The 25,497-nt window shown below is 66.6% G+C and overlaps 3 protein-coding genes across 7 annotated transcripts; 1 reads left to right on the forward strand and 2 right to left on the reverse strand.

The window, feature by feature from the left end:
* Positions 1-294: 294 nt before the first annotated feature.
* On the forward strand, positions 295-11,751 carry ENG (endoglin). 2 transcript variants are annotated; one of them, XM_075439129.1, is made up of 15 exons: positions 295-414; positions 4,242-4,399; positions 6,868-7,002; positions 7,652-7,814; positions 8,029-8,185; positions 8,389-8,521; positions 8,753-8,927; positions 9,020-9,162; positions 9,295-9,432; positions 9,732-9,776; positions 9,869-9,979; positions 10,069-10,314; positions 10,523-10,586; positions 10,689-10,790; positions 11,248-11,751. In XM_075439129.1, the coding sequence occupies exons 1-15, from the start codon at positions 357-359 to the stop codon at positions 11,415-11,417; spliced, it is 1,998 nt and encodes a 665-aa protein (XP_075295244.1). In that variant the 5' UTR covers positions 295-356; the 3' UTR covers positions 11,418-11,751. The 2 variants fall into 2 exon arrangements, with proteins under 2 accessions (XP_075295244.1, XP_075295245.1); XM_075439130.1 differs by having other exon boundaries at positions 305-414; positions 11,228-11,751.
* A 109-nt stretch (positions 11,752-11,860) lies between these two features.
* FPGS (folylpolyglutamate synthase) lies at positions 11,861-17,662 on the reverse strand. Of its 4 annotated transcripts, none has more exons than XM_075439132.1 (15): positions 16,922-17,026; positions 16,262-16,390; positions 15,293-15,346; positions 15,128-15,192; positions 14,943-15,057; positions 14,766-14,843; positions 14,462-14,523; positions 14,260-14,362; positions 14,095-14,172; positions 13,893-14,031; positions 13,695-13,793; positions 13,352-13,502; positions 13,177-13,249; positions 12,762-12,828; positions 11,861-12,665 (listed from the first exon to the last, which is right to left on the reverse strand). In XM_075439132.1, the coding sequence occupies exons 1-15, from the start codon at positions 17,024-17,026 to the stop codon at positions 12,238-12,240; spliced, it is 1,746 nt and encodes a 581-aa protein (XP_075295247.1). In that variant the 3' UTR covers positions 11,861-12,237. The 4 variants fall into 4 exon arrangements, with proteins under 4 accessions (XP_075295247.1, XP_075295246.1, XP_075295248.1 ...); XM_075439131.1 differs by having other exon boundaries at positions 11,862-12,665; positions 13,177-13,252; XM_075439133.1 differs by lacking the exon at positions 16,922-17,026 and adding an exon at positions 16,519-16,592 and having other exon boundaries at positions 11,862-12,665; positions 13,177-13,252.
* A 1,105-nt stretch (positions 17,663-18,767) lies between these two features.
* On the reverse strand, positions 18,768-24,331 carry CDK9 (cyclin dependent kinase 9). Its single transcript, XM_075439135.1, has 7 exons — positions 24,214-24,331; positions 23,664-23,745; positions 22,707-22,797; positions 20,628-20,794; positions 20,265-20,436; positions 20,040-20,188; positions 18,768-19,133 (listed from the first exon to the last, which is right to left on the reverse strand). The coding sequence occupies exons 1-7, from the start codon at positions 24,303-24,305 to the stop codon at positions 18,768-18,770; spliced, it is 1,119 nt and encodes a 372-aa protein (XP_075295250.1). The 5' UTR covers positions 24,306-24,331.
* Between the last annotated feature and the right edge of the window lie 1,166 nt (positions 24,332-25,497).

The raw sequence follows: 25,497 nt of genomic DNA on the forward strand, positions 1-25,497 counted from the left end.
GGGTGCTCCCGAACCCCAGTGTGTCCCACCCCCTCCGCTCCCCGGTGCCAGCCGGGGGGGGGTCCCTGTGGACACCCACCCCTCTTCCTCTGCCCCCCCCCCCGCCCCCCCCCCCCGGTGCACTCCCGGCGATGCCCTGCACCGCGCTGTGGGGAAACTGAGGTACGGCGTCTCCCGAAGGGGGGGGTCCCCCCTTCCCCCCCCCCCCGCTCAGCTGCCGCCGCCCCCGCCGCCGGCCCGGCCCCCCCCGCCCGCGGCATTTCCTCCCCCCGCACCCTCCCCCGCAGGCAGCCGGTTTCCTGCCGCCGCCGCTCCCGCACTCGGCGCTGGCTCCCGGGGAGCGGCCACAGGCGGACATGGCCCCCCCAGCCGCCCCGCTGCTGCCGCTGCTGCTGGCCCTTCTCGGCCGCCCGGGTGAGTGGGGCTGGGGGGGGGGGGGGCACCCCTGGACGGGACCCCCGGGACGGGGCGGCAGCGGCGGCAGGACCCACCGGTGGCCCGGGCTGGAGCGTCCCCGGGAGGCGGCCGGGGGGGGGGGGGGGTGTCCCTGTGTCACCCCCGGGAACCGGCCGGGAGAGATGGTTTTGGGGGGCAGCCCCGGGGGTAGGGAGGGACAACCCCCCCCCTCGTAGCTCCGGGGGGGACACAGCCCTGCCACTGCCCGGGACCCCCGGAATCCGGGCTGCGTCACTGGGCTCGGGGGGTGTTGAAGGCACCGTCGCTGTGCCCCGACCGAGGAAACGGCACCCGGGAGGGGGTCTGGGGGGGCTGCCGCGGCCTTGGGGTCTGTGGGGCGAACCAGGGGCGAGGAATGGGGGGGAACCCCGCCAAGCCCCGCGTGGGCCGTGGCGACGGAGCTGGGGGCTTGTCCGCCTCTGGAGCAGCACTAAAGCCACCCCAAGGTCCCTGCGAGGCCGCGGGGGGAGCTTCAAGGGGGGGCTGGACTGGGGACACCCCTGGTGGATGGAGGGCAGGGAGCTGGGGGCCCGGGGATGCAACCCGCCGGCGGAGGAAAGGGAACTGGGACGGCAGCGGCCGCCCGGGGAGGCTGGGGCTGGTGGCACTGGGTGTCCCGGCTGGGTCAGAACTTCTTCCCTCTGAGGGTGACGGAGCCCTGGCCCAGGCTGCCCAGGGAGGCTGTGGCGTCTCCTTCTCTGGAGATATTCAAGCCCCGCCTGGACGCGGTGCTGTGCAGCCTGCTCTGGGTGACCCTGCTTGGGCAGGGGGTTGGACTGGGTGACCCACAGAGGTCCCTTCCAGCCCCCACCATGCTGGGATTCTGCGTGATTCTGTCGGTCCCTCCCGGCCACCACAGGGTCCAGCGCCGGTGGGTGCTACTGGGGCGTCCCCCCGCCTGCTGTCACCCCCCCTGTCACCCCCCGGCAGCGGTGGCAGGCGGTCCCTGGCTATATGGGCCGTGTTCCCGATCGCTGCGCCATGCGGTCCCCATCCTGCGCAGACAGACGCACAGTGAGCGCTGTCCCTGTGCGGCTGGGTGCAGCCCCCGTCCTTCAGCTGTGCCACGGGGGTCCGTGTCCTCGGTGGCTGTGTTACAGTCCCCGTCCCATGGCTGTGCCGCGCGGTCCCCATCCTGCCCACACGTGCGGTAAGGTCTGTGTCATGGGTAGCTGTGAGGTGCGGTCCCTGTCCCACGGCTGCGTCCGCACCCGGTGGAGCTGTGCCGCAGAGGCCCTGTCCTCCCTGTCCGCGGCGTGTGGTCCCTGTCCCGCGTAGCCGTGCGTCTGGTCCCCGTCCCACGCGGCTGTGCCATGTCACCTCTGTCCTGCGCAGTGTACCGTACAGCCCGTCTCCGCTGTCCCGTGCGGTCTCTGTCCTACATGGCGGTGCCACAAGTCCCTGCGCCAGCGCGGCTGTGCTGCCTGCGCCGAGTCCTGCGCAGCTCTGCCATGTGGTCCCTGTCCCATTGAGCTGTGCCGTCCGGTCCCCGTCCTGCGTGGCTGTGCCGTACCGTGCCCGTCCTACGCAGCCGTTGGGTGCTGTCCCTGTCCCGTGCAGCTGTCGCGCAGTCCTGGTCTGAACTGTGCTGTACGGCCCCTAGGCTATACAGCTGTGCCATGCAGTCCCTGTACGGTCCCTGTCACACGTGACTGTCCCTGTCCTGTGTAACTCTGCCGTGTAGACCGTGCCCCATTTATCTGTGCCATACCAGCCCCAACCTGTGCAGACCATATAGGTCCCCGTCCTGTGTGACCGTGCCACATCGTCCCTGCCCTGTGGAGCTGCACCATACGGTCCCCATCCTGCGCAGCTGTGCCATATGGTCCCTGGCCTGCCCACCTGTGCCACACACTCCACGTCCCGTCCGGCTGCTGCCTCTCCCCCACAGCGGGGCTGGGGTTGCCTGGGGTGGGCACAGTGCCGGGGGGGCCTCAAGGACACAGCAGGTTTCCAGGGGAAGTGGACTTTGTCCCCCCCCAGCAGGGACTGGTGCTGCTCCCCGTGGGGAGAGCGTGGTGCTGGGTCATCCCTTCCTGTCCCCAAGGAGGTGCTGCCCCCCCCCAGCACCCGACTGGCTGAGAGAGGGGCAGGAGGGATGTAGCTGGAGTCAGCCCAAAAGCCACCATTGGAGCCCCCATGCCACCTCTGCGGGGCTCAACAGCCAGCGGTGGCTGTGGGAGGGGCCGTGACAACCTCCCCTCCCCGCCGAGTCTGCAGCGCTGGGTCCATTCCCATCCCTGACCCGGGCTGAGAGCGGCCAGCTCATTGCACAAGTGCCGAGGCGGCACAGCCGGATGCCGGGATGCCGGCGTGGCACTGCCCGTCTCACGGGGCATCCTGCGCCGCCGGAGCCACCCCGGCTCCGCACCCCCAGCCTGGCACCCCTGGGCGCTGCTCCCTGCCCTGATCGGCTCCCAGACCCCAGGAATAGCCCCCTCAGCCCCCGACCCGCCGGGGACCCACGGCGACACCTTCCCCGCTCCCCCGAGCAGGGGAGAGGGCGGGCGGCTGGAAAAACATCAAGTGGGTTTTCTTTCTTTCTTCCTTTTGATTTTTTTTTTTTTCCTCTTTCCCGGAGTACAGAAATAACAGCGCCCTTATCTGATCGCCCGGGCGGCCCAGCTGAGCCCCCTTATCTGATCCTGACATAATGCTGGAGCCCGCTGCCTTCCCCCGGGACCGACGGTGCCCGGCTGGCACCGCTGCCCCGCATCCCCCCCGCCGCCCCTCGCCCCGCGCCATGCCGCCGGAGGTGTGATGAGCTGCCCGGCCTCTGCCTGGCCGCGTGGCCGTGCCCGGTGCCGTCGGGGCAGGAGCGGAGGGGAAGAGGGACGCGGGCTGCGTCCCTCAGATAAGCGGCTGTTTATCTTCCTCCCGATGCTGCCGACCGAGCGGCCGTCGCGACGGGGGGGAGGAAGCGCTGGACAATAGGTGGGCCTGGGCAGCGTCGCTGGGGGGGGGGTCTGCGCCGTGACCCCCACCGCCATGGCTGTGCCACCACGATGGCGAGACGCGGGCTGGGGACACCGTGATGGGCACAACAAGGCATGGGGACACCGTGATGGGCACAGCAGGGCACCGTGTCCCCATGGGGACCCCCCGCCATGGCCGTGGGGCTTTGTCCTGCCCAGCTCCCTGCGGGGGCGCACCCATGGGTGCAGGCAGGTCCCCAGGACCCCTCCTGGCGCAGGGGCCAGCTCGAGGACAGCCCGGCCACAGCAGGGCTGCCCAGGGCGGGGGAAATGGCCGAGGCCAGTGGGGATGTACAGGATCAGGCCTTCAAACGGCCGTTTGCGCTCAGGATTTCCCTTGGCAGCCGCCCGCTCGCTCGCGCGCCGCGTGGGGGGTTCGGGACGGGGCGAAGCTCGCGCCTCGGCGCCCGCGGAGGATGAGCTTTACAGCCATTTCCATACCTGAGCTTCCCGCTTTCCTGTGGCCTGGGGGAGGCGGGGGGGCTTCCGCTGCCGCCCGAGCCTTCGGGACAGCCGGGCGTGAGTTTTGGCACGCGGCAGTGCCGAGCCGGGACAGTGGATTTTTCCAGCCCGGATCCGAGGGTCATTAACGTGATTGCAGCGGGGGCCGGCAGCAGCAGGCGAGTCCCGAGCGAACACGTAGCAGATGGTCCCGCGGGCGCGGTGCCGCCAGTGGGACCGCGGTGATGCCATGCCAGGGCTGGCGTTGCCATGCAGCCCCCTCCCGCATCACGTCCCCCCCGTGTCGGGTCACCCCACGTTCCTTGTCCCCGCGGGATGGGGGCTGACGGTCGTTTGTTTTCTGCCCAGACCCCGGGAGAGCCGAGGGCTGTGACCTGCAACCGGTGACGGCAGAGCCACCCATCACCCTGTCCTATGCCACCAGCACTGTGCCACGGGGCTGCATCAGCAGCGGCTCCGTGGGCACCGGCCATGAAGTCCATGTCCTCAGCGTGGAGTGGTCCAAGGTGAGCGAGCGGGGTCCTGGCGCGTCACCCCGGCACTGTCACCCCGGCACTGTCACCCTGGCACAGTCACCCCGGCACTGTCACCCCGGCACTGTCACCCCGGCACTGTCACCCCGGCGCTGTCACCCTGGCACAGTCACCCCGGCACTGTCATCCCGGCGCTGTCACCCCGGCGCTGTTGTCACCCTGGCGCTGTCCCCACTGGGCAGGGTGTCCCGGCTGTCGAAACTCTTTCCTGTGACCGAGGCGCAGTGAGAGGACCCGCGTTAACCTCTTCCAAGGCGCCTTCGCCGAGCTTCCCCTCGCAGCGCAGCCACGGGCGTCTCTGGCCCCGGCCGGGGTTTGAAGTCTTTGGAGGCAGCTCCTCTGACAGCCCGCGCTGCCGGGGCACTCCCTGCGCTGGGCGTCCCCCCAACCCCAGGGTCCCCGGGGAGGTGGCCTGGTCCCTGCTCAGGAGCAGGGCAGAGCCACGGGCACCTGAGAGGGACCACACTGGGCAGGGAGGGATGGGGGGTAGAAGGAAGGATGGAGAGAGGGATAGAAGAAACGATGGAGAGAGGGATGGAGGGATAGAAGGAAGGATGGAGAGAGGGATGGAAGGAAGGATGGAGAGAGGGCTGGAGGGAATGATGGAGAGAGGGATGGAGGGATAGAAGGAAGGATGGTGAGAGGGATGAAAGGAAGGATGGAGAGAGGAATGGAGGGAAGGAAGGAGAGAGGCATGGAGGGAGGCACATCACTTAAAGACAGTCAAGCAGCAGAAACCTGCCCACCAGCGTTTGCAGGGCCTGCTGAGGAGCGATAACGATGCCGTGGGTGCCGCGGGCAGCTTGCGGGTGAGGATGGGCGCAGAGCGGCCGCGGGGCTGGGGCTGCACCCCCGGCCGGTGCTGCTGCTGGTTGCACTGGTGCCTGGATCTGCGGCAGCACACGGGTTTGCGCAGCTGCTCTGCAGCACGGCACAGCTGCCCTTGCGCTGGCTGGGCCCTGGCAAACCCAGCACCCAATTTTGGCCCAGCCCTGGGCCGCCCAGCACCACTCTCCCTCCCCACCTCCTCCCAGCTCTCCCAGTTCTGCTTTTCAGGGGCAGGCGGGAGCCAGGCCAGGAGCTGCTGGGGAGGGCGGGTTTGCAAGGGCCCCTCTGCCCCAGCCTGGTGTGACGCAGCCCTGGTACCCTGACGCCAGGGCCAAGGGTGCCACGGGGTTGTCACCGGCGGCAGCAGGGGACAGGCACTGATGTCACGGCTGTGGCACCCAGCCCTGCGGCGCGCAGGGGGAGCCGGGCAGAGACGCGGCTCCACTTATAGAAGAATTACTGGAAGCCGCTTTCTATAAGCAGATCCCCACGATGCAAAAAAAAAAAAAAAAAAAAGAAAAGAAAAAAAGAAAAAGAAAAAAATAACCTGAAAGGCGGCGGCGGCGGGGCAGTGGCGAGGCTCCCGCCGCTCGCGCACCGAACAATGGAGCGTCGCAAAACACGCGGCAGGAAAAACAGCCACCGGCTCCTCCCCGACGCCCGGGGCCACCCGGGGTCCCCGGCCACCCACGCTCGCCACGGGGCCACAGCCAGGCCGGGATGCCCGCAGCTCCGTCCCCGCGCTGGCAGCTGCCTCCACCCCCCGGTCCCTGGCTCAGCGCATCGCAAGCGGTGGTTCAGGCAGCGGGTGCCAAACTGAGCGACTGGCGTTGCGGTTTCCCCATCCGGATTTCCAGCCGGCGGCCACTGGGCAGTGCTGGCCACGGGGAATGCATGTGCCACCCCTGTGCCCCCAGCATCCCTGCGCACCGGCACTGCCAGTGCCGAGCCTGGAGCGGCTGCACGGGGCTGGGACGGGGCTGGGAGGACAGGGAGGGGATGTCCCAGTGCCTGGGGTGGGGACGCTGCCGTTGTTCGTGGGGGACACAGCGGTACCTGCAGTGGGGATGCTCCAGTGCCCAGGGTGGGGGTGCCCTGACTCCAGTGCAGGGACATCCCAGTCCGCAGTGTGAGGATGCCCTGGGTGCTGGTGAAGGGATGCCTCGGTCCCCAGTGTGGGGACATGCTGGTCTCTGGTGTGGGGACACCCCAGTCCCCGGTGGGCTGACACCCTGATGCCCAGTACAGCGATTACCCGGTCCGTGATGCAAGGATGCCCAGTCCCCAGCATGGGGCTGCCCTGGACCCCAGTGTGAGGATGCCACGGTGCCCGGGGTGGGGATGCCTTGGTCCCTTGCTCAGGGGAGCCGGGGGGGGGTGTTTGCCCCCCCTGGTTTGGGTACACATCCACGTGGCATCTCTGCATCCCCCAGCCTGCCCGCTGAACCCAGCCATGGCTGCCTCCTGCGTGGTTTGCGCTCGGGGCCAGCCCGAGGGCTCTCCCTGCTGCCTCCAGCTCCAGGGCCAAGTGGGGTGGCCGGGGGACAGCCAGGGAGATGACAGCAGTTGGGACTTGGTGACCGCGGTGGTGATGCTCTCCCCTTCGCCCCCAGGCCTCTGCCTTCCCGCTGAAGGTGTCCGTCACGCCGCGAGCTGGCGGCTGCACCCGGCCAGCCATCCTCGTCCTCCTGTGCGCCCGCTGCTCGGCCACTGTCACCTCCCCGTGCTCCGACCTGCTCGTCCGCACTGTGAGTGCTGCAGCCCCCTCGGGAGCAGCCCCGGGGGGGCAGCGGGGCTGGGGCCATCCCTGGAGGTTTTTGTGGGGGTCCCTGGAGGAGCCTGGTCCCCATCCCCGGAGGTTTTTGTGGGGGGGTCCCTGGAGGAGCCTGGTCCCCCATCCCCGGAGGCGATGCTCGCGGTGCCCCGGGGAGGACGGGATGCTCCTGGCCGCTGCCGGCGGTGCTGAGCTCGGGGCTGGCCAGGCAGGGAATGACGCACAGGGCTGGAAAAAGCTCCCGTTTCCTCCGGCCGGCGGGAGGAAGGTCAGGGATGGGATTTGGCTCCAGCGAGCTGAGACGGGGCCGGGCACTTTGTTAGCAAAATAAACCTCCTGCTTTGTTTGCAGCTAATAATAAAGTGGGCTGAGCCCTCCACGTGCCGCCGGCCGCCCACGCTGCTCCCAGCCCGTGGCCCCGAAAGCCCCCGTTCATCCGGGGCGACCCCCAGCCCCAGTGGAGCCGGGGCTCCAGAGATGCCCACCTGGCTTAGCGTTACATCCACATCCTCTGGGTCGGGGAGAAGCTTTCCACGCTTGCCCACGCCAGCCTGTGCTGGGGAGGGATGCGCCTTGGCCCCCCCCCCCCCCAGCCCAGGCTCACGCTGCTGCTCGCCCTGCAGGACGCCCGCCTTGGCCCGAGGACCACTGCAGTGCTGGGCCCCGAGCCGCCCGCGGCCACCGGCGATGGGCAGCTGCTGGCCTGGGCTCGGGGCACCTACGGGGGCATCACGTCCTACAGCGAGCTGCGGGACCCCCGCTGGGTCCAGCTCCGCCTGGGAGAAGGTGCGTGGGGCCGGGGGCTGGCGCTGGGGGCACAGGGTGGGCAGCGAGCCTCTGCGTGACCCCGAAGGGTGACAACCTGCCGGGTGAAGCATGGTCCCGGGTGAGGTGCTGTGGGGACCGATGCCGCCTGGTCTGGAGCATCAGGGCTGGCCCTGAGCATCCCCCCACCCGCTGAGCCTGGTTTGGTTTTGGTGACCCCCCCTTGCCTCCGCAGACCCCAGCAGCCCCCCAGACTGCGTCCCCCAGGAGCGCTTCGATGCCATGCCGTACCTCGAGGCCGAGGTCTTCTTCCACGGGGTGAAGGGCTGCTCGCGCGGGGACACCCAGAGCGCCAGGGCCGCCCACATCGTCCGGCTGCAGCCCGAGCCCAGGTACCGCGTGGTGCCAGCGGTGGGACCCCCGCGGGGGGCGGCAGGGCGAAGGGACACGTGGTGGGACATGAGGTGGGACGTGCTTGGAGATGCTGGGGAAGGTGTTGGGGTGTCTCAAAGGCAGAGGCCCCCCATCCCAAGGAGGGTATGGGACCTGCTGGTGCAGGAGGCTGATGCTGGCGGGGGGTCTTGTGGTTTCGCAGCTCTCCCATCACGGAGGTGAACCTGTCCCTGAGCTGTCCCGAGAGAGCTGTCAGCAACCAGATCCTCATCCTGCAGAGCCGGGCCAACCTCACCTGGTCCCTCTCCGTCAACAACTGCCACATCCAGTTCCTGGTAGGGCTCAGCGGGACACGACACGTGTCCCCCCTCCACCCCAGCCGAGGGGGCTGGTGGCATGGGGAATGTGGCAGGAGGGCACCTGGGGACATTGGGCATGGGGAGGTGGCAGCCCGCTCGCTGCAAGCCCTGCTAACGGGGACGGACCCAGAACCTGTCGCTGCCTTGAGCGTCCCCAGCTGTCCCCATCCCCGCTCAGCCCCACCATGCCGCCCTCCCGCCCCGTAGGTCTCCGGGAGCTACAAGATTGCGCCCATCTCCTCGCTGCTGCTCCCCGGGGAGCTCCTGCCCGACACGGAGCGGGGCCTCGTCGCCAAAGCCTTCGAGAAGAACTACAGCGTCATCGCCTCCTACTCCGCCATCCCAGCCAGCGCCCGTGTCAGCCTGGAGCTCCCAGAGCATGGTGAGGCCCCTGGCACCCCAGGGCTGGGCGGGATGGGGGTGGTCCTGCTGCCCCTGCTCAGCCTCCCTCCCCCCCGTCTCCCCATCCCACAGAGGTGGTCAGGAGGGCGCCTGCAACGCCCACGCCCCCGGCCCCCACCGCCGTCTCGCTGCCCCACATGCTGCTGTTCATGCTCCAGCCCTGGAAGTGCACGGATGAAACCATGGAGATTGTCATCGCCAGGTCCCACCTGGAGGTGAGGGTGGTGGGGGGACCCCGATGCCCGCCAGCATCGCCTGGGGCAGGGGGGGGTGTCGCATCCTGCTCGGGGTGGCTGGCACGGGGCTGTCCCCAGCCGGCGGGTGACCTCCGGGTGCTTTTCTCCCAGCCCATCAAGGACGTGGTGAACATCACCCTGCGGGACATCAGCTGCCAGGCGGAGAAAAACGCCACGCACTTCATGCTGAGAACCCCGCTCAGCCACTGCGGCACCTCGCTGGAGGGCAGGGGCCACGCCAACAACGAGGTGGGGGGGGGCTCGGGGCGCTGCCCCCAGCCCTGCTCCTGCCCCATGGCGGCTTCTCCACTGTGACCTCCTTGCTTATGCATGGCTGGAAACATCCCACCGCAGCCCAGGGCTGAGTCCCGCTGCTGCACCTGGGTGCTGGTGGACATGGGGGCTGTAGGTGGGACCCCCCATCCCATCCCATCCCATCCCATCCCATCCCATCCCATCCCATCCCATCCCATCCCATCCCACTGGGGACCACAGACCCCAGCAGTGGGGACCCTTTGGCTGACCCAACGTTCCTCACCTTCTCGCAGCTCATCCTCAGCCTGGCCAAGGGCACAGCACTCCAGAGCGTGCGGGTAAGAGCCGGCTGGGACCATGGGAGGAGGGTGCCGCTGCCGGCTGGGTGCTGGGGGGGGGGTGATGGACTCAGCGGTGGCCCCGGTTGCAGGTGGCCTTCCAGTGCAAGATCCCGCGGGAGCTCTTCCTGCGCCTCTTCCCCACCGCTGCCTTCGAGGCACCACAGACGGAGCTGGAGGTCAACAAGGAGGCCTTCATCCAGGTACCGCTGCCGGCTGGGTGCCCCGGCTGCAGGGGGGGTCCAGCCGTCCCCCGGCCGCTGACCCTGCCATGTCCCCCTCCCCGCGGCAGGCGTCCATGCGGTGGGAGGACCACCCGGCCGACCTGCAGCTGAAGGAGTGCTGGCTGGCGGCGCCGGGGCGGGAGCCAGTGCTGCTGGTGCAGGGCGGGGAGGCGCGCAGCACGGGGGTGGCCGTGATGGAGGGGCCCCCCAGCACCCGCGGGAGGAAGGTCTGGCGGTTCCGCTTCACCTACGCCGTCCCCGAGGGCGGGCGAGTCCCCTTCTCTGCCACCCTCAAGTGCAAGGCCGGCTTGCAGGTCAGCGTGAGTAACCCCCCCCCTCACCCCCAACCCGTGATGCCACCATGCTGGTCCCCAGCGCTGGTGGTGGCAGCCCCGGGGGTTTTGTCCCCAACCCCCAGGCTCTGGCATCTAGCAATAGCCCTAGTCCCCAAAGAGCCTGGGGGGTACGGGAGGGGTCTAGGGTCTCCCCCCCCACACTTCACCCCAACGTCCACCTCTGCAGAACAACACCATCTTTGAGAAGGTCCTGGAGGTGACGGTGAAGGACAGCTGGCGGCCGACCAACAGTGAGTGTGGGGCAGGAGAAGGGCCTGGGGTGGGAAGGGGACACACCCCCCACCCCAACTGCCCCCCAGCACGGCGGTGCTGACACCCTCATCCTCCCACAGACCGCGGGCTGGGGCTGGCCGCTGTCCTGGGCATCACCTTCGGTGCCTTCCTCATCGGGGCACTCCTCACCGCCGGGCTCTGGTACATCTACTCGCACACCCGTGAGTATCCACCACCCCCCGGGGACCTCCACGGTGGGGTGGGGTGGGATGGGATGGGGAGGGGATGAGATGGGATGGGGACGGGATGGACACACACCACATGCATGGGCTGCCCATGTGCCCCCCCCGCCACAAAGCCCCCTGGCCACCATCACCAGGGACCAGGCCGCTGCGTTGCTGTCACCCGTACAGCCCTCAGGGCACTACCACGGGGGAACAACCCCGCTCGGGGCAGCCACGGCTCCCCAGCTCCCCGCCGCCGCCCAGGGGTGCCCCTGCCACCCCCCGCCCCGGTGCCACCATGGCCCCCCATGCCCACCTCCGTCGCGGGGGCTTGGGGGCTGCCTGGGGAGGGTTCGTGCACAGGGTGGTCCCGTGGGGCTGAGCCATGTCCGCGCCGGCCGCCCTGAGTCTGGTTTCCCCTCGGCGTGAGCCAGGTCCCATCTCCAAACTGCAGCCGGTCTCCAGCACAGTGCCGGCCTCGGAGAGCAGCAGCACCAACCACAGCATCGGCAGCACCCAGAGCACCCCCTGCTCCACCAGCAGCATGGCCTGACCCCCCCGGGGCCCCCCGACACCGCCCAGCCCCTGGCCGACGGACCTGGGGACCCACCCCGACCCCATTAAGCTGTTTTTTTGACCCAAATCTCAGGCCGAGCCCAGAGGGGGCCTCCGTTACTCATTCAGTGAATGCTTTAGCCCCCTGAGGGCAGCCCACAGCGGGGTGGGGGGCACCCTGCAACTCCCACCCCCTACCCAGGGTCCTGTGCTGCTGGGTGCACAGGGGAGATGGAGAGAGCAGCTACTGCCAAAGAACCCCCCTCCAAGGCTCCCCATCAAATGGGGGGGGGGGGTGTCTCCAAAAGCGGGTGCCCCCAGGATGCGCCCCAGCACTTGGGGTGACCCCGTGCCCCTCCCACGTCCCCCCAAGGCAGCAGTGGGCACCACTGGGAGCAGCAAGAGGTTTATTGGGGGGCTGAGGGTGCGGGGCTGCTGCCCCCCCACAGGGCAATGGGCAAAAACCACCACCCACCCCCCCCCCAGCTCCCTTTCCAAGTTACAAACTCTTATTATTATTAATAATAATAATAAAAATCTCCCCTATGTTAAATTAGTCACACCCTGATGCCGAGCCTCGCTTGAGGCTCCCGCCTACCGCCTCCCCAAACCACCCCCTCCAGGCGCCGGGACAGCTTGGGGCACCCCCCCCGGAGCCTGGGGCCCCCCACTCGGTCTGACCAAGGTGGGCTGGGGGCCGGGAGCACCCCCCCCTCCTTGGCCAGTGACGCCGGGGGGGGGGACAGGACACAGGCGAAAGGCACTGGGGTGAAAAGGGCTGAGCCGGGATGGGGGTCCTGCATTGCGTGTCCCCCCACCCCGAGCATCACCGGGGGCAGAACCGCCGCTTCAAGTAAAGAGAGGTGCCGAGCCCCGTGCCCCCCCACCGTCACTGGGAGAGCGCGGGGTCGAGCAGCCGCAGGACCCCCCCCACCAAGTGCAGGCTGCCGGTGACGAGGACGCGGACGGCGGCCGCTTCGCGCAGCAGCACGGCCCCGCTGCTGGCCGCGGGGTGTGGGTGAGCCCCCACGGCGGCCGGCGCTGCCAGCTGGGGGTCCCGGCCCTGGGCCACCCACCGCAGCGCCTGCGCCAGGCACGGGAAGACAAGGGCTGGGGAATTGAGGGGTCGCGGGGCCGGGGGGACCAGGAGCAGGGTGCCTCGGGTGGGGGGCGGCGGCAGCAGCCCCCCCGTGCGCAGGGGGGCCGGGAGCCAGGGGTCCTGCCCCCCCTTCTCCTCCAGCAGCCGGGTCCACGTCCGCTGGTTCTCCAGGCAGCGGGTCAGGGCGTTCTCCAGCGTCACGTTGAAGTTTTGCTGGTCTGGGAGGGCCGGGGATGGGGGTCAGGGATTGGGGGGGGCCGGGGAGGGGTTGGGGATGGGGGGGGCCGGGGGGACCCCGGCTCCCCGGCACTCACCCGCGTTGCTGGCCGCTGACACCTCCGTGAAGTTGGGGCAGAAGACAGCGTAGTCAAAGTGGCAGGGCTGGGGGGAGAGGGGGGTGTCAGCCCCACGGGCACCCGCAGAACCCACCCATGGGATTTCCACTGGGACCAGTCCCGCACTGGTGGAGTTACGGGGTGGTTGGTCCTGGGAGATGACCCAAGTTCCCCCTTGCACCTGGGGCTGTGATGCCCCTGGGGAGGGCACCAAGGCAGGGTACAACCAGGGACAGCAGAGTGGACAGCCAGACGGACAGACAGCCGGATGGACAGCATGTGGTGTTAGCTCCATCTCGCGGCTCCCCGCGCCCACAGCAAAGTGGGTCCTGGCACCGGCAGAGAACCCAGGCGCCCGGGCACAGTGACCCCCCCCTGCCCCCCCAAACCTCACCAGCAGCAGCTTGAGCAGCGCGGCCGTGTCCCGGTCCCCCGTGGCGTTGAAGAGCAGCACGCGCACCTCGGAACTGCTGCGGGGAGAAACGGCGGGTGGCCTGTGCCCCACGGGGACCCCCAGCACCGCCGCCACCACGTGTGGCCCCCCCCACACCCCACGTCCCCCTCCTTACTCGTGGGGCTTCTCCTGGTTGAGGGCGACCTGGCGGAACCAGCGGACGCAGGCCTGGACGCTGCTGGTGGTGTGCGCCCCGTCCAGGTACCACGTCACGGGGCCGCGGGGCAGCACCTGCGTCCGACCCAGCCACTCCGTCTCCCGCAGGCCTGGGGGGGGGACGACACACGGGGAATGGCTGGGACCCCCATCCAGCTCCGGGACCCCCGCAGGGGCCACACGCAGGACGGGCAGCCAGGCTGCACCCTCCAGCGCAGTTGGCAGCGGGCAGGGACGCAGCGTGGCCCCCCCCGAGCCCGGTGACATGGCGAGGGGGGGGTCCCGGCACGGCCATACTGCACCTTGGACCATGGCGTTGGTGGGTCGGAAGGCGGGCGCCAGCGGCACCGGCCTCCCCGCCAGCTCGGCGCCCGGCAGCACCTCCTTCAGCTCCCCGAGACCTGGGGGGACGGGCGCCCCGCTGAGCCCCCGGGGGCCGTGGCGGGGTCCAACCCGGGGTCCGAGCCCCCCCCATCCCCGTCCCCGTCCCCCCGCCTTACCGCGGCGCTGCAGCCAGGTCCGCGCCAGCTGCAAGGCCAGGGCGGCGTTGGAGCGCTGGTGGGTGCCTGCCAGCCCCAGCTCCAGCGCCCGCCGGCCCCCCTCAAAGGCGTCCAGCTCCGGGCAGAGGTAGAGGGGACACTGCGGGGAGAGGAGGCTGAGCCCCCCGCCGTGGGGTACCCCCCCATCCACCCCCAAACTCACCTCCCGCTCCCGGGCTCGGTCCCTCAGCACCTCCAGCGGCCGCTCCGGCTGCGCCACAGTGAACGCCGGCACGCCGGGCTGCGAGGGACGGGGGGTGCTCAGCGCCGGGGGGTGCTCAGCACCAGGGGGGAGCGCACCCCGAAACCAAGGACCAGGTCTCCCTACCTTAAAAATGCCCCCCTTCTGCCAGGCGATCTTCTCCATGGTGTCCCCCAGGATGCTGGTGTGGTCGATGCCCAGGGAGGAGACCCCGCACACCACCGGCGCCCTGGGGACACAGCGTGGCAGCGTCCCCGTGGTCCCCTTGCCACGGGGACATCGGGCCCCGGCAGCGCCAGGGGACGGGCTCAGCCCCACCAGCTCCTACCTGATGATGTTGGTGCAGTCGTAGGCGCCGCCAATGCCCACCTCCACCACCGCCAGGTCCACCTGGGGACACCAGAGTCACCACAGCAGCATGTGTCACCATGGATTGGGGGACACGGGTGGGCTCGGGTCCCTGCCCACTGTCCCTCAAATCTGTGCCTGAACACACGCCCCACCGGTGGTGGAACCATCCACCAATGTAAGTTCTGCCCCAAACAGGGGCTGGACCCCAAGTCCCCCCCTCCCCGGTGTTCCCACCAACCCCACATCCCCATCACAAGCTGGAGGCCACCACGACCACCCACCTTCTCCTGCAGGAAGACATGGAAGGCCATGATGGTGAGGAAGCGGAAGTACGCCGGCATGCTGGCGTGCACCGGGTCCTGCCGGGCAGGGCGGGCGTAAGGGGACGGCATGGGGTATCCCCAACCGAGGCGGGGGTCCCGAGGGAGGGAGCACCCCCACAAGCCCCACGCCCCCACCTTGGTCTCCTCCAGGCGGTTGTAGACGAGCCAGAAGTACTTGGTGAAGAGCTCCTTGCTGATGGGCTGCCCGTTGATGCGGATCCGCTCGCGCACCTGCACCAGGTGAGGGGAGCTGGGGAGCGGGAACATGGTCAGGCACGGTGCCACCGGCCCCCCCAAACCCTCCCGACCCCCCCGCCCACCTGTAAAAGCCGGTCTTCAGCCCGTAGCTGCGCAGGATGCACTCGGTGAAGGCGCATGCTGAGCCCTGGGGAGATGGCGGCGTTGGACCCCCGTCCCCGTGCCGCGGCGGGGGCAAACGGAGCCAGAGACACCGGCAGCCCCCCCCCCAGCGCCGCCCACCTCACCTTGCCCTTCGTCCCCGTGACGTGAATGATGTTCAGTCGATCCAGGTCCTCGACCTGCCAGAGGTCAACCACCCTGTGAGACCCCCCGGCAGCAGTGACGCCATGCTCGACAGGGACGGAGACCCACTCCCGCCCCGCCTCACAGAATCCCAGCATGGTCGGGGTTGGAAGGGCCCTCCGTGGGTCACCCAGCCCAACCCCCTGCCGAAGCAGGGTCACCCAGAGCAGGCTGCACAGCACTGCGTCCAGGCGGGTCTGGAATATCTCCAGAGGAGACTCCACAACCTCCCTGGGCAGCCTGGGCCAGGGCTCCGTCACCCTCAAAGGGAAGAAGTTCTTCCTCATGTTCAGCTGGAGCTTCCTCTGCTTCAGTTTGTGCCCATTGCCCCTTGTCCTGTCACTGGGCACCACTGAAAAGACCTTGGCCCCATCCTCCTGACACCCACCCTGCAGATACTTGGAGGCATTTCTGAGGTCCCCTCTCAGCCTTCTCTTCTCCAGGCTGAACAAGCCCAGCTCCCTCAGACTCTCCTTGCAGCAGAGATGCTCCAGGCCCCTCATCATCCTCGTAGCCCTCCGCTGGACTCTCTCCAGTAGCTCCTCATCTTTCTTGAACTGGGGAGCCCAGAACTGGACACAGCACTCCAGATGGGGCCTCCCCAGGGTAGAGGAGAGGGGGAGGAGAACCTCCCTCGCCCTGCTGCCCACACTGCTCTTGATGCACCCCAAGATCCCATTGGCATTCCTGGCACCCAGGGCACGCTGCTGGCTCACGGTCACCCTGTCGTCCCCCAGCACTCCCAGTCCCTCTCCGCAGAGCTGCTCCCCAGCAGGTCAGCCCCAGCCTGTACTGGTGCCTGGGGTTGTTCCTCCCCAGGTGCAGGACCCTGCCCTTGCCCTTGTTGAACCTCATCAGGTTCCTCTCTGCCCGCCCAGGTCTCGCTGAATGGTACGCTCCCAAGCACTCACCCGCAGCCCGCTCCTCTCCAGGAAGCCCCTCATGGCTTCCAGCTGGGCCCGGGGGTCGCCGCGCTCCCTCTTCACCTGCTCCAGGTAGCTGGCGTTGGTCTGCAGGGTGTTGAGGGCGCGGATGGCGTCCTGCGGACACACAGACCCCCCCACCCCCGCGCCCGGGGGTGGTCAGGACCGCGCCCACCACCGCGGCCTGCGGGTTGCGCCCACCACCGCGGCCCGCGGGGGGGGAAACCAGCCCACCCCCCACCCACCCGGTGGGACTCGGTCTCCTCGGCCATGGCCGCACCAGGGCCACCCGCGGGGACCGGATACTTATGGGCGGGAAGGGGGGGGGGGGCAACCCCCGCACCCACCCCGCCACAGCGCGCGCCAGCTAATTAAACACGGGCGGGGCGGGCACGCGCCGCGTGCCCGCCCCGCCCGTGTTTAATTAGCGGCGCAAAGGACGGGAGGGAGGTGCCGCTGCCCTGGGACCAGCGGCGGGAGAGGCGCGGCCCCGCAGGCCGGGGCGGGGGGGGATGCGGGGGGTGGTGGTGGGGGTTTCGGCCGCCCCGCTCGGTGCTGGCCCCGCGGCTCGGTGCCGCCCCCCGGCACGCGGCCCAGCCCCCCCCCTCCCCGCGCCGTTCCCCGCGGCCCCGCCCCCCCCCCCGGTACCTGGTAGTCCACGGCGGGGGCGCGCGCCGGCCGCGTGCTGAAGCGGCGCCCGGCGGCGGCCGCCCGCAACGCCCCCCGCAGCGCGCGCAGCCCCCGCGCCACCATCCCGCCGCGGAGCGCCGCGCGCCTGCCGCCGGGAGCCCGCGCGCCGCCGCCTGAGGGGAGACCGCCCCGCCCCGCCCCCCGCCGCCATCTTTGAAGCGGGCAGCGCGCGCCGCCACGTCGGGGGGCTCTGGGGGGGGAGGCGCCATCTTTACGAGGGGCAGCGAGGGCCCCTTCCCTCTCCGCGCAGCCGGCCGGGGGCGGGCGGTGGGCGCAGCGCCGAGCCCGCCCCGCGGGAGCCTCCGCGACCCCCGCAGCCGGGCGTGAGGGGCAGCTCCGGGCGCCGGGACACCCCCCCGGCCCCCTCCCCTGCCCGGCCGCGCTCCCTCCCGTGACCGGCAGCCCCCGGTGCCGGCAGCCCGGCTGTCGCAGGCCCCCCCCCGGACCCCATCCAGGCAGTGACGCAGGGCTGAACGCGGCCGTTGGGGACAGGATCCTCTTTATTCACAACCATCTTTATCCACATCCAGCTTTGCACCTGCAGCCGCCTTCATTTTCCCCAAAGAAACCCCATCCCCCCCTCGGAGCCCAGCACCACGAGAGCTTTACCTCGTACACGTCCTTCACCATCCTCGCTCTCCGTCCCGCTCACCCCCGCTTCCTCCCCCGAGACCTCACGCTACGCCGCGGCTTTTGCCATTAGTTAACAGACAACCAATCAGAGGCCAAAGGTCACCCCGCTCTCCGTCTGAGCGCCCCGGGAGCCCTGGGGCTCGCCCAGCAGCCGGCCGCGGCAGACACAGCGCTCTGCGCAGGATGGCTCGCGCTCTGGCAGAAGGTGTGCGAACCATCCCCGCGCGGCGGCGGGGGAAGGCGGGGGGCTTGCCTCTGGCCTCGTGCAAGGAGCTCCAGCACAGAGGAGCGGACACGTGAGCGCTTAAAGCGTCACCCTGCTACCACCACAGCGTTCCCCGCACCGCCACGCCACGGCAGCATCCCTGCAGACAGCGAGCACCCGCAGCTCCCTTCCCCACCCGCAGCCAGTGACACGGGGAAAGCACGCAGCGGGCTGGGTGGCTCCGACAACTCTCCTAATTGCAGTCTGCAACCAAGAAAGCGAGGACGCTGCGTGCTGCTACGATTCCTGCTGTAAAACCTGGCTGCGTGGAGCAACCAGCTCTGCCAGCCACCCCTCCAGTTTGCCCAGTAAGCCCCTTTCCAGGCTAGGGCCCCAACTGCAGTGAGAGTTAGTCATGCTGTCTAGAGTGACGCTGCCTTCCCCGGGACACCGCGGCATTACTCGGAGGCACCTGCCTCGTCCTGCATCAGTGCTTCAGTGTTCAAAGGATATGCCGGGCAGGAGCTATGACCAACCGAGAGCGCTCAGACGGCTCCCAGTAGAGCCCAGTTTGGTCCAGGGCAGCTACTCCCAGTCCTGCCGTCCACAGCACCGTTTGCAGAGAGCCCCAACGCTGACAGAGCTACTTTCTCCACCACCAGGTCCACAACGATCAATCCACAGGATTAACGTAGCCAGCAGAGACTGCTGCAGGGGGGACGCAGGCTCTGCGCCAAAGCTGCAGGGAAACAGCGCCGGGCTCGCAGGCGTCACCTCCCCAGTCACGCAGCTCCGCAGCGGCCGATCTGCTGCGCGAGGAGAGAAGACGGCAGAGCTCGGTTAAAGCCAGCAGGTGCTTCACCTTGAAGAAAAGTCCCTTCCCAGATGGAAGATCCCGCCAGGACGTCCCCGCTTAATGCAACCTGCGGAGTAGCCCAGTGGGGGCCCCACTGGGGAAGCCCCCACTCAAAACACGCGGTCGAATTCAGTCTGGTTGGTGGCCGCCGGGTTCCTGCCCTGGTTTGCTGGCTGCTGGGGCATGTGCCCACCCCTCCTGCGTGGTGGGGCCAGGTACTCGAACATGGACTGGTTGTGGGTAGACAGCATGTTTTTGAGGTCTGAAGGCATGGGGTCCGACCAGAAGAAGTCGTGGTTCAGTGCGTCGTCGCTGTCGATCCGCTGGGCGGGATCCAGCACCAGCAGCTTGTCGATGAGATCGAGCGCGTAGGGGTCCTTAACGTAGGCTTTCAGGCGGTCCTTCACCTTGCGCTTCTGGCCCTTGGGGAGCTCCAGCTTCTGGTACAGCTCGTATTTATCCACGTTCGGCCAAACCTGGGAAAGGGCAGGAAGAGACGGTTAGGAAGAAACAGTTATGGGGAGAATGAGCCATTTTTGATGCTAACAGCCTCAGGCAAACCAAGGCAAGGTCTGCCAAGAGAACAATAGGATTTTATAACCTCCAAGACGTCAGACCTTGTTCCCACAGCACGAAGGCGGCACTAAAGTGTGCCCGAAAGCCTGGAGAGATGTGGACAAGTCAGGACAGAGTGCTCCTGGTGTGGGAACAGCATGCAGGATGCTCCAGAATGTCTGGTTCTCCCTCAGAAGAGCTACTAGAGAGTGCGGCTCAGGCTGCCCTTAAATAAGGGGGCTGAGAAGGGGCCGAGCGCTCACACCAGGGCCGCGCTGATGCCACATATCACAAGCTGGAATTAAAGAGGCTTCTCAAGGGGACCAGTGCCAAGCACCTGAGACAAACCCCTCAACACAAAGCAAAAACCACTTCTTTAAGCAGAAATCTGAGAGACAACCCCCAAACACAGGCCAGAAAAGATTCCTACACGTAATGTTCTGTTCTCTTACACTCAGAGCAGCCAGCATCCCCTCCGTGCTCAAAAACAAGGACACGACTCACCCTCCCACGGGAGGTCTGGGAGGCAGAGTTCGCCCTCTTCTCCCTGGGAGGCTGAGCACAAGTAACGTGACAGCTGTAGCTTACACAGAGCAGCAAGGGAAGCGCAGCGTCCCACTGCGCACTCAGCTCCCAGGGGGCAAGCAGCATTTTCAGGAGCTTCCCCAGCCTCCCCGCCAGCAGTGGGCACACTCCAGTGCCAGGAGCACGCAGCAGCCAGTGCACAGGGCAGGGAAGAGGCCCGGGAGTGCCCGGTCCCAGACCCTGCCCACACCGCCGCATCTCTCCTCCTGCCTTCCGCAGCTCGCCTGTGCTCTCGCCCTCACCTCCGGCGTGATGGATCCGCAGAGCTGGCTAATGAGGGCGAGCTGGTGCTGCTCCGTGTTCCCCTGCATGATGGGGCTGCGGGTCCACATCTCCGCCATGATGCAGCCTCCGCCCCAGAGGTCAATGGGGGGACCGTAGTCCCGCTCCCCTAAACGGAGATGCCGTGTTAGCCACCTGGGGGAACGAGCAGGGCAGAGAAGCCAGCAGAGCCCATCACCTCCTACCTAGGAGCAGCTCTGGTGGCCGATACCACAGAGTCACCACCCGGTTGGTGTAGCGGTTCGGCTGGCTGTTCTTAGCCAGGCTGAAAGCTCGAGCCAGCCCAAAATCCGCAAGCTTCAGGACTCCATCCCGCGTGATCAGGACGTTCGCAGCTTTCATGTCTCGATGCAAAATCTGTACGAGGACAGAGATTGAAAGGTTAAGCCACTGAGGTACCCTCCTTGGGCGCCTGGTGCCGGCAGGGCACTCAGACTCCAGAGGGGGAGGACAAGGATTTCCCTCCAGCCTGCGCTAACACACCCGCTCTGAGCAAGGCCACAGAGACCAGGGTGACCTCGGAGCGCAGCACGGATCTGGCCTGTTACCTTGTTCCTGTGGATGTAGTAAAGTCCATTCAACAGCATCTGCATAACTTTCTTGATCTCCGAGAGCGTGAACTTGACGTGGGCGTTGCTGAGCAGGCCAGCCAGGTCGTGCTCGCAGAAGTCAAACACAAGGTAGATGCTGCCCTTGCAGCGGTTGTACGGAGAGGCTACAGGAGAGGCAAGGAGGGGCTGTCAGCAAGGGACCTTCAGCCCCGCCACAGCTGCTCCCGACCTCCAGCCACCCTGCTGCTCCTGCAACGCTCACTAGACAAAACCTCAGGGCACGGGAACACAGAGAACCAGAGACACCCCGCAGGCCTCAAGATCCTTCATAAAGAGGCACTAAGACAGCACCACCAGCAACGGATGAACAGGGATGAAGATCGGAGTACTGAATGTCATCACACAGGCAAGGAAAGGGCATGAAAATCTTTGAAAGCCTCATTTCGTGTTGTTCTGTGCACATAACGGCTGTGGGGTTTCCTCCCTGCGAGCTGCGGCCGGTAGACGCACACACCACTGGCTGCCAGCCGAGCACCACCACTGATTGCATCAGCGATAGGGGAGGCACCGGCAAAGGCAGCCCCAGGGAAAATGCAGACACAGGGAAAATCTGTCTAATATAACATTAGAAAGTGAGGTTTTCTGCAGCCTCAAAGAGCAGCTACGAAAACAGACTGATCTGGATGAAAGTGATTTAAAACTCCAACTCCAATTACAATTTAAAGTCAACAACAGAAAACCTCACACAAAGCAATCGATTTCAATCTTGTTCCTAGAGCACGCATGCAAAACATTATTAAAAAGAAACACTGATTTTTATCAGCTGTAATTGGCAAAACCTGCTGATCAGCAACTCCAACCGGAACATGACAGCTAAGCTCAGCCCCCATGGAAACACCACTCTCTGCCAGCCGCGAGCACGCCTGCTAGACTGGGCTTGCAGTTCCTTACACGGACACGGCCCCTACCGCACCCTTCCAACGTAAAAAGAGAAAAGCTTGAAGTTTTAGAATAGCAAATGCAACATTTCTACTTCACTGCAAACTGAGGTCAAGGTGGATTCAGACGAAAACTGGAGTTCAAGCAAAACCCAAACAATTGATATGTCTACAAAAATATTTACCTTGCGTATGCCAGACACGCAATCATCACAACTCATTTAATCACACAATGCATTAAAAATTAACTTGTTGCCAGTGTTTCTACTCATATCTGTTCAGACAACAATCTACACGCAGTGGAGTACTGGAGTAACTTCAAATTCCCAGTCCTAGGCCGGGGATTCCTATCAGTTCAGTGACCGGACTTTTTTAAAAACACCATCACCAGACACACGCCACTTTTGTTTTTATTTAACTGGAACCAGTGACTAAGTAATGGCAGGCTTTAGCATCAGCTGTCATTTTCAGAACTGTTTTTTCCAGTACAAATCCATATGAGTGAATGATATACACAAACTGACAAACGTTTTAAAGCCATTCCACTGGAAACGGTGCCAGGCCAGGTGCGCTGCGCCCGCCCGTCACGCAGCAGAGCCACTGCGCAAGGCGGAAGCACGGCTCCAAACTGCCCCGTGCCGCGTCCCAGCCCGCACAGCGCGAGGGTTGCTGCCACCCACAGAACGGGACGCCGAGCCAGTCTCCAGCTGGAGCTGTGTCACCGGCTCTGAGCCGCCACGAACCGTCATCAGCCAACTGAGGGGGACGGCTCCGCTCCTGACAGGGAACTGGCTGTGCACAGCCACGGGATCAGCGCCGGGCTGAGAACCCCCTGCTTCAAAGTCTCCCGGCATTGGTTTATTTAAAGCCTCTCAGAGAGTTTTCCAGCACGGGCAGGATTCACCACCACGGCACAGACATATTCTAGCAGGACTGACAACAACTTTTTCCAGCCAGGCTGCAGCAACAGCCTAACTCGTTTAGAAACTGTGTACCGACACCCCACATCACAGGCAGGAACAGAGCCCCGTGCTCAGCTAGAGGACCCCACCCCCAGCACAAAACACCAGCCTGCTCAGCGGCCAAGGAGGGCACACAGAAAAAGACAGCCGGTGTGAGAGAGAGCCCCGCAAGCTACCTTTGGTCCTGCAGATTTCAATGAGGTTCACCACGTTCTCGTGTTTGAGCAGCTGGAGGATTTTAATCTCTCGCAAGGCTGTGATGGGGAACTGGAAAGGAGAAAGAGAGGGTGGCTATTAGGAGCGCAGGAGACCAGGCCACCTCCGCCTAGAGAGCGGGAGAGATGTGACCACAGCAGCTTGGCAGGAGACCTGCTCGAGCAGCAGCATGACAAGTCACTGAAGGGCAATCAGAGCTTTAAAACAGAACATGAACTCCAGGACTGCCAAAGCGTATTCACCATGAGGCCACCATTGCTGAGAGAGATTCTGGCACGAGATAGAGGTGTTCGGGTGGTGCCAAGATGGGCACGCAGACACGCTTCCCTCCCTCTTCTCCACACCTTGCATGTTCGTAACAGGACATGGTAGAGCCCGGCTCGAGCTGCAGAGCAGACTCCCCGGCTGCTGCTCGTGCCATTTGAGCTGTTAACTCTCTGCCCAGCCTGCCCCATCTCTGCACACCCCTGAGCACGGGCCTTCCACGCGCTACCCAGTTCTTCCACAAACGACAGCCAGTGTGGAGCCCTGCGCCGGGGGGGACAGGGCTTTGCACAGGAGCAGGAACACGTGGGCAGTGTCACCTCCCAGCAGCCGTCCTGCGCAGCTCGGTCACCACACAGCTACAGCACCACGCTGCTGCCGTGGGCCTTTGCAGCCGAGAAGGTGATAACAGGCGTTGGCAGGGCAACCACAACACCCAACGTTATCACAGTATCAGTAGGAGAGGAGAAAGGCCAAAGGGCTGGGATCCTGTCCACACCCTTACAGGTTCAAGATGTAGCACATTATAGCAGTAAATATCGTTAAAGAACAGAGTAAAAGTGCATCTCTGCTGTCCCAAAGATCAGCTTTCACCTACGAACACCCCAGTCCAGGCCGTCCCAAACACAGCCCAGCCATGCTCGCACACTTACCCCCTCTTTCTCATTTTCCATCAACACTTTCTTCAGCGCTACTTTCTTGCCCGTCTGACGATGCTTGGCTTTGAAAACCTCCCTGCAAAAACAGAAAGAAACCCCTTAGCAGCACAAGGAAGCAGGGGAGGGGCCAGACGCTCCTGACCAGGGACAGGAGCACAGCAGACACGCCGGAGAGCCGTACGGGCAGCTCTGTGCTGGACAAAAGGCCCTCAGCAACCCAGAGCCCTGAGCTCCCGCAGCCCCATGAGGATTTGGGGCAAAGTTACACGTTCTGGGCAAAGCTGCAGGGCCCCGCCTCGACCGTCTCCAGGGTAACACTCCTCTGCCAGAGCCTGGGCCAAAGCGGGGCCTTGGGGTGGGAAAAGGAAGGCTCGGGGGCAGGGCGGGTTCCTGGGGGCCAGGGGGGACTGGGGAAAGGACGCCCAAGCAAGGGGCGCTCAGGCCTGAGGCGGAGGATGTCGGGCCCGAGGGCGGGGTAGGCCGGGGTAGGCCGGGCAGGGCCGGGGCCGGGCGCGGGGCGGGCCGGGGCCGGCGAGGCGCTCACCCGAAGGTTCCCTGGCCGATCTTGGCGAGCTTCTCGTACTTGGAGACCTCGTCGCAGAAGGGGCACTCCACCATGTCGTACTGCTTGGCCATGCCGGCCGTCCCGTTGCCAAGGCGCCGCGCCACGCCCCTTCCGCCCATTCACGCCCCTTCCGGCCGCGCCGCCGCGCCCCGCGAGGCCTCCTGGGACTTGTAGTCCGGCAGCGGCGGCCATGTTGTCCCCGTCCGGCGCTGCTGGGGGTGCTCGGCTGGGCGGTGCTCGCCCCGCCCTGAGCCCCCCCCGAGCGTGCCCGTGTCCGTCCCCTGCGTCCTCGAGGGAGCAGCCCCGCGCCCCGCCATGTCCCCCCCATCCCTCCACACGGCCCGGGGCACCGAGCGGTCCCCGGTGCTGCGGCCCTGAGGCGTGTCGCCATGTCACCTGCGTGCTCAGACCCGCCGGGGAGCCAACAGCGTCCATGTTTTAACGTTTTAGCAGCATTTCTGCTCTGTGGTCTGCGCTGCACCTGCACCTGGGGGGGCTGTGGCCAGGGGACCCCGCGGCCGGGGCAGGAGGACACCAGGGCCTGGTCCTGGGGGGACCCCGAGTCCCCACCCTGCAGCAGACACCCCGGCGATGCCCGCGGTCGGCGGCAGGACGAGCAGCTTGGTTTGGGGTGGTTTGAAACTGGTCCCCAGGATGGGGAGCACGGGGAGCCGAGGCCGGAGATGGCTGCCGGCATCCTGGACACGGGAACCACCAGGTGCTCCCTGGGACTGGGGACAACACGGACACCAGCTGCCTGCCGGGACCTGGCCACCCTGTCCTGCATGGAGACACTGCTATGCGACACACCGGTGTCCCCCAGCATGGGAGAACAGCCAGTGGCAGGGTGTCCCGCTGGCAGTGATGCTGTCCGGCTGTCACCTCGCCGGGCTCCATGAGGCTGAGCCCCGAATGTGCATGGCGGACCCTTGTCTGCAGGGCTGGCACCCTCCGTAGGGCTGGCACCCTGCTCCAGGCTGGCATCCATTGCCATTTGGGTCTCCCCATCTGCCGGGCATCCTCAGCCCAGGGCCCTGAGCAGCCGGGCGGGTGCCCTGAGCAGACACGGGGGCTGTGAGGACGGTGGGGACAGCGGGAGGGCGGGCAGGGCAGGAGCGGGCTCAGGAGCAGATGACAGCACCGGGGAGGAAACGCCGAGCGAGCGATGAGCGGCTGCGGGGGGGGGGGGGGGGGGGGGGGGGGAGGGCAGGAAGGGAGGAGCGGGCGGGGAAGGGCTTCACAGTTATAAACTTGTCCCTCTCG

This window comes from Opisthocomus hoazin, chromosome 19 (assembly GCF_030867145.1).
Source record: "Opisthocomus hoazin isolate bOpiHoa1 chromosome 19, bOpiHoa1.hap1, whole genome shotgun sequence".
Taxonomy (NCBI): domain Eukaryota; kingdom Metazoa; phylum Chordata; class Aves; order Opisthocomiformes; family Opisthocomidae; genus Opisthocomus; species Opisthocomus hoazin.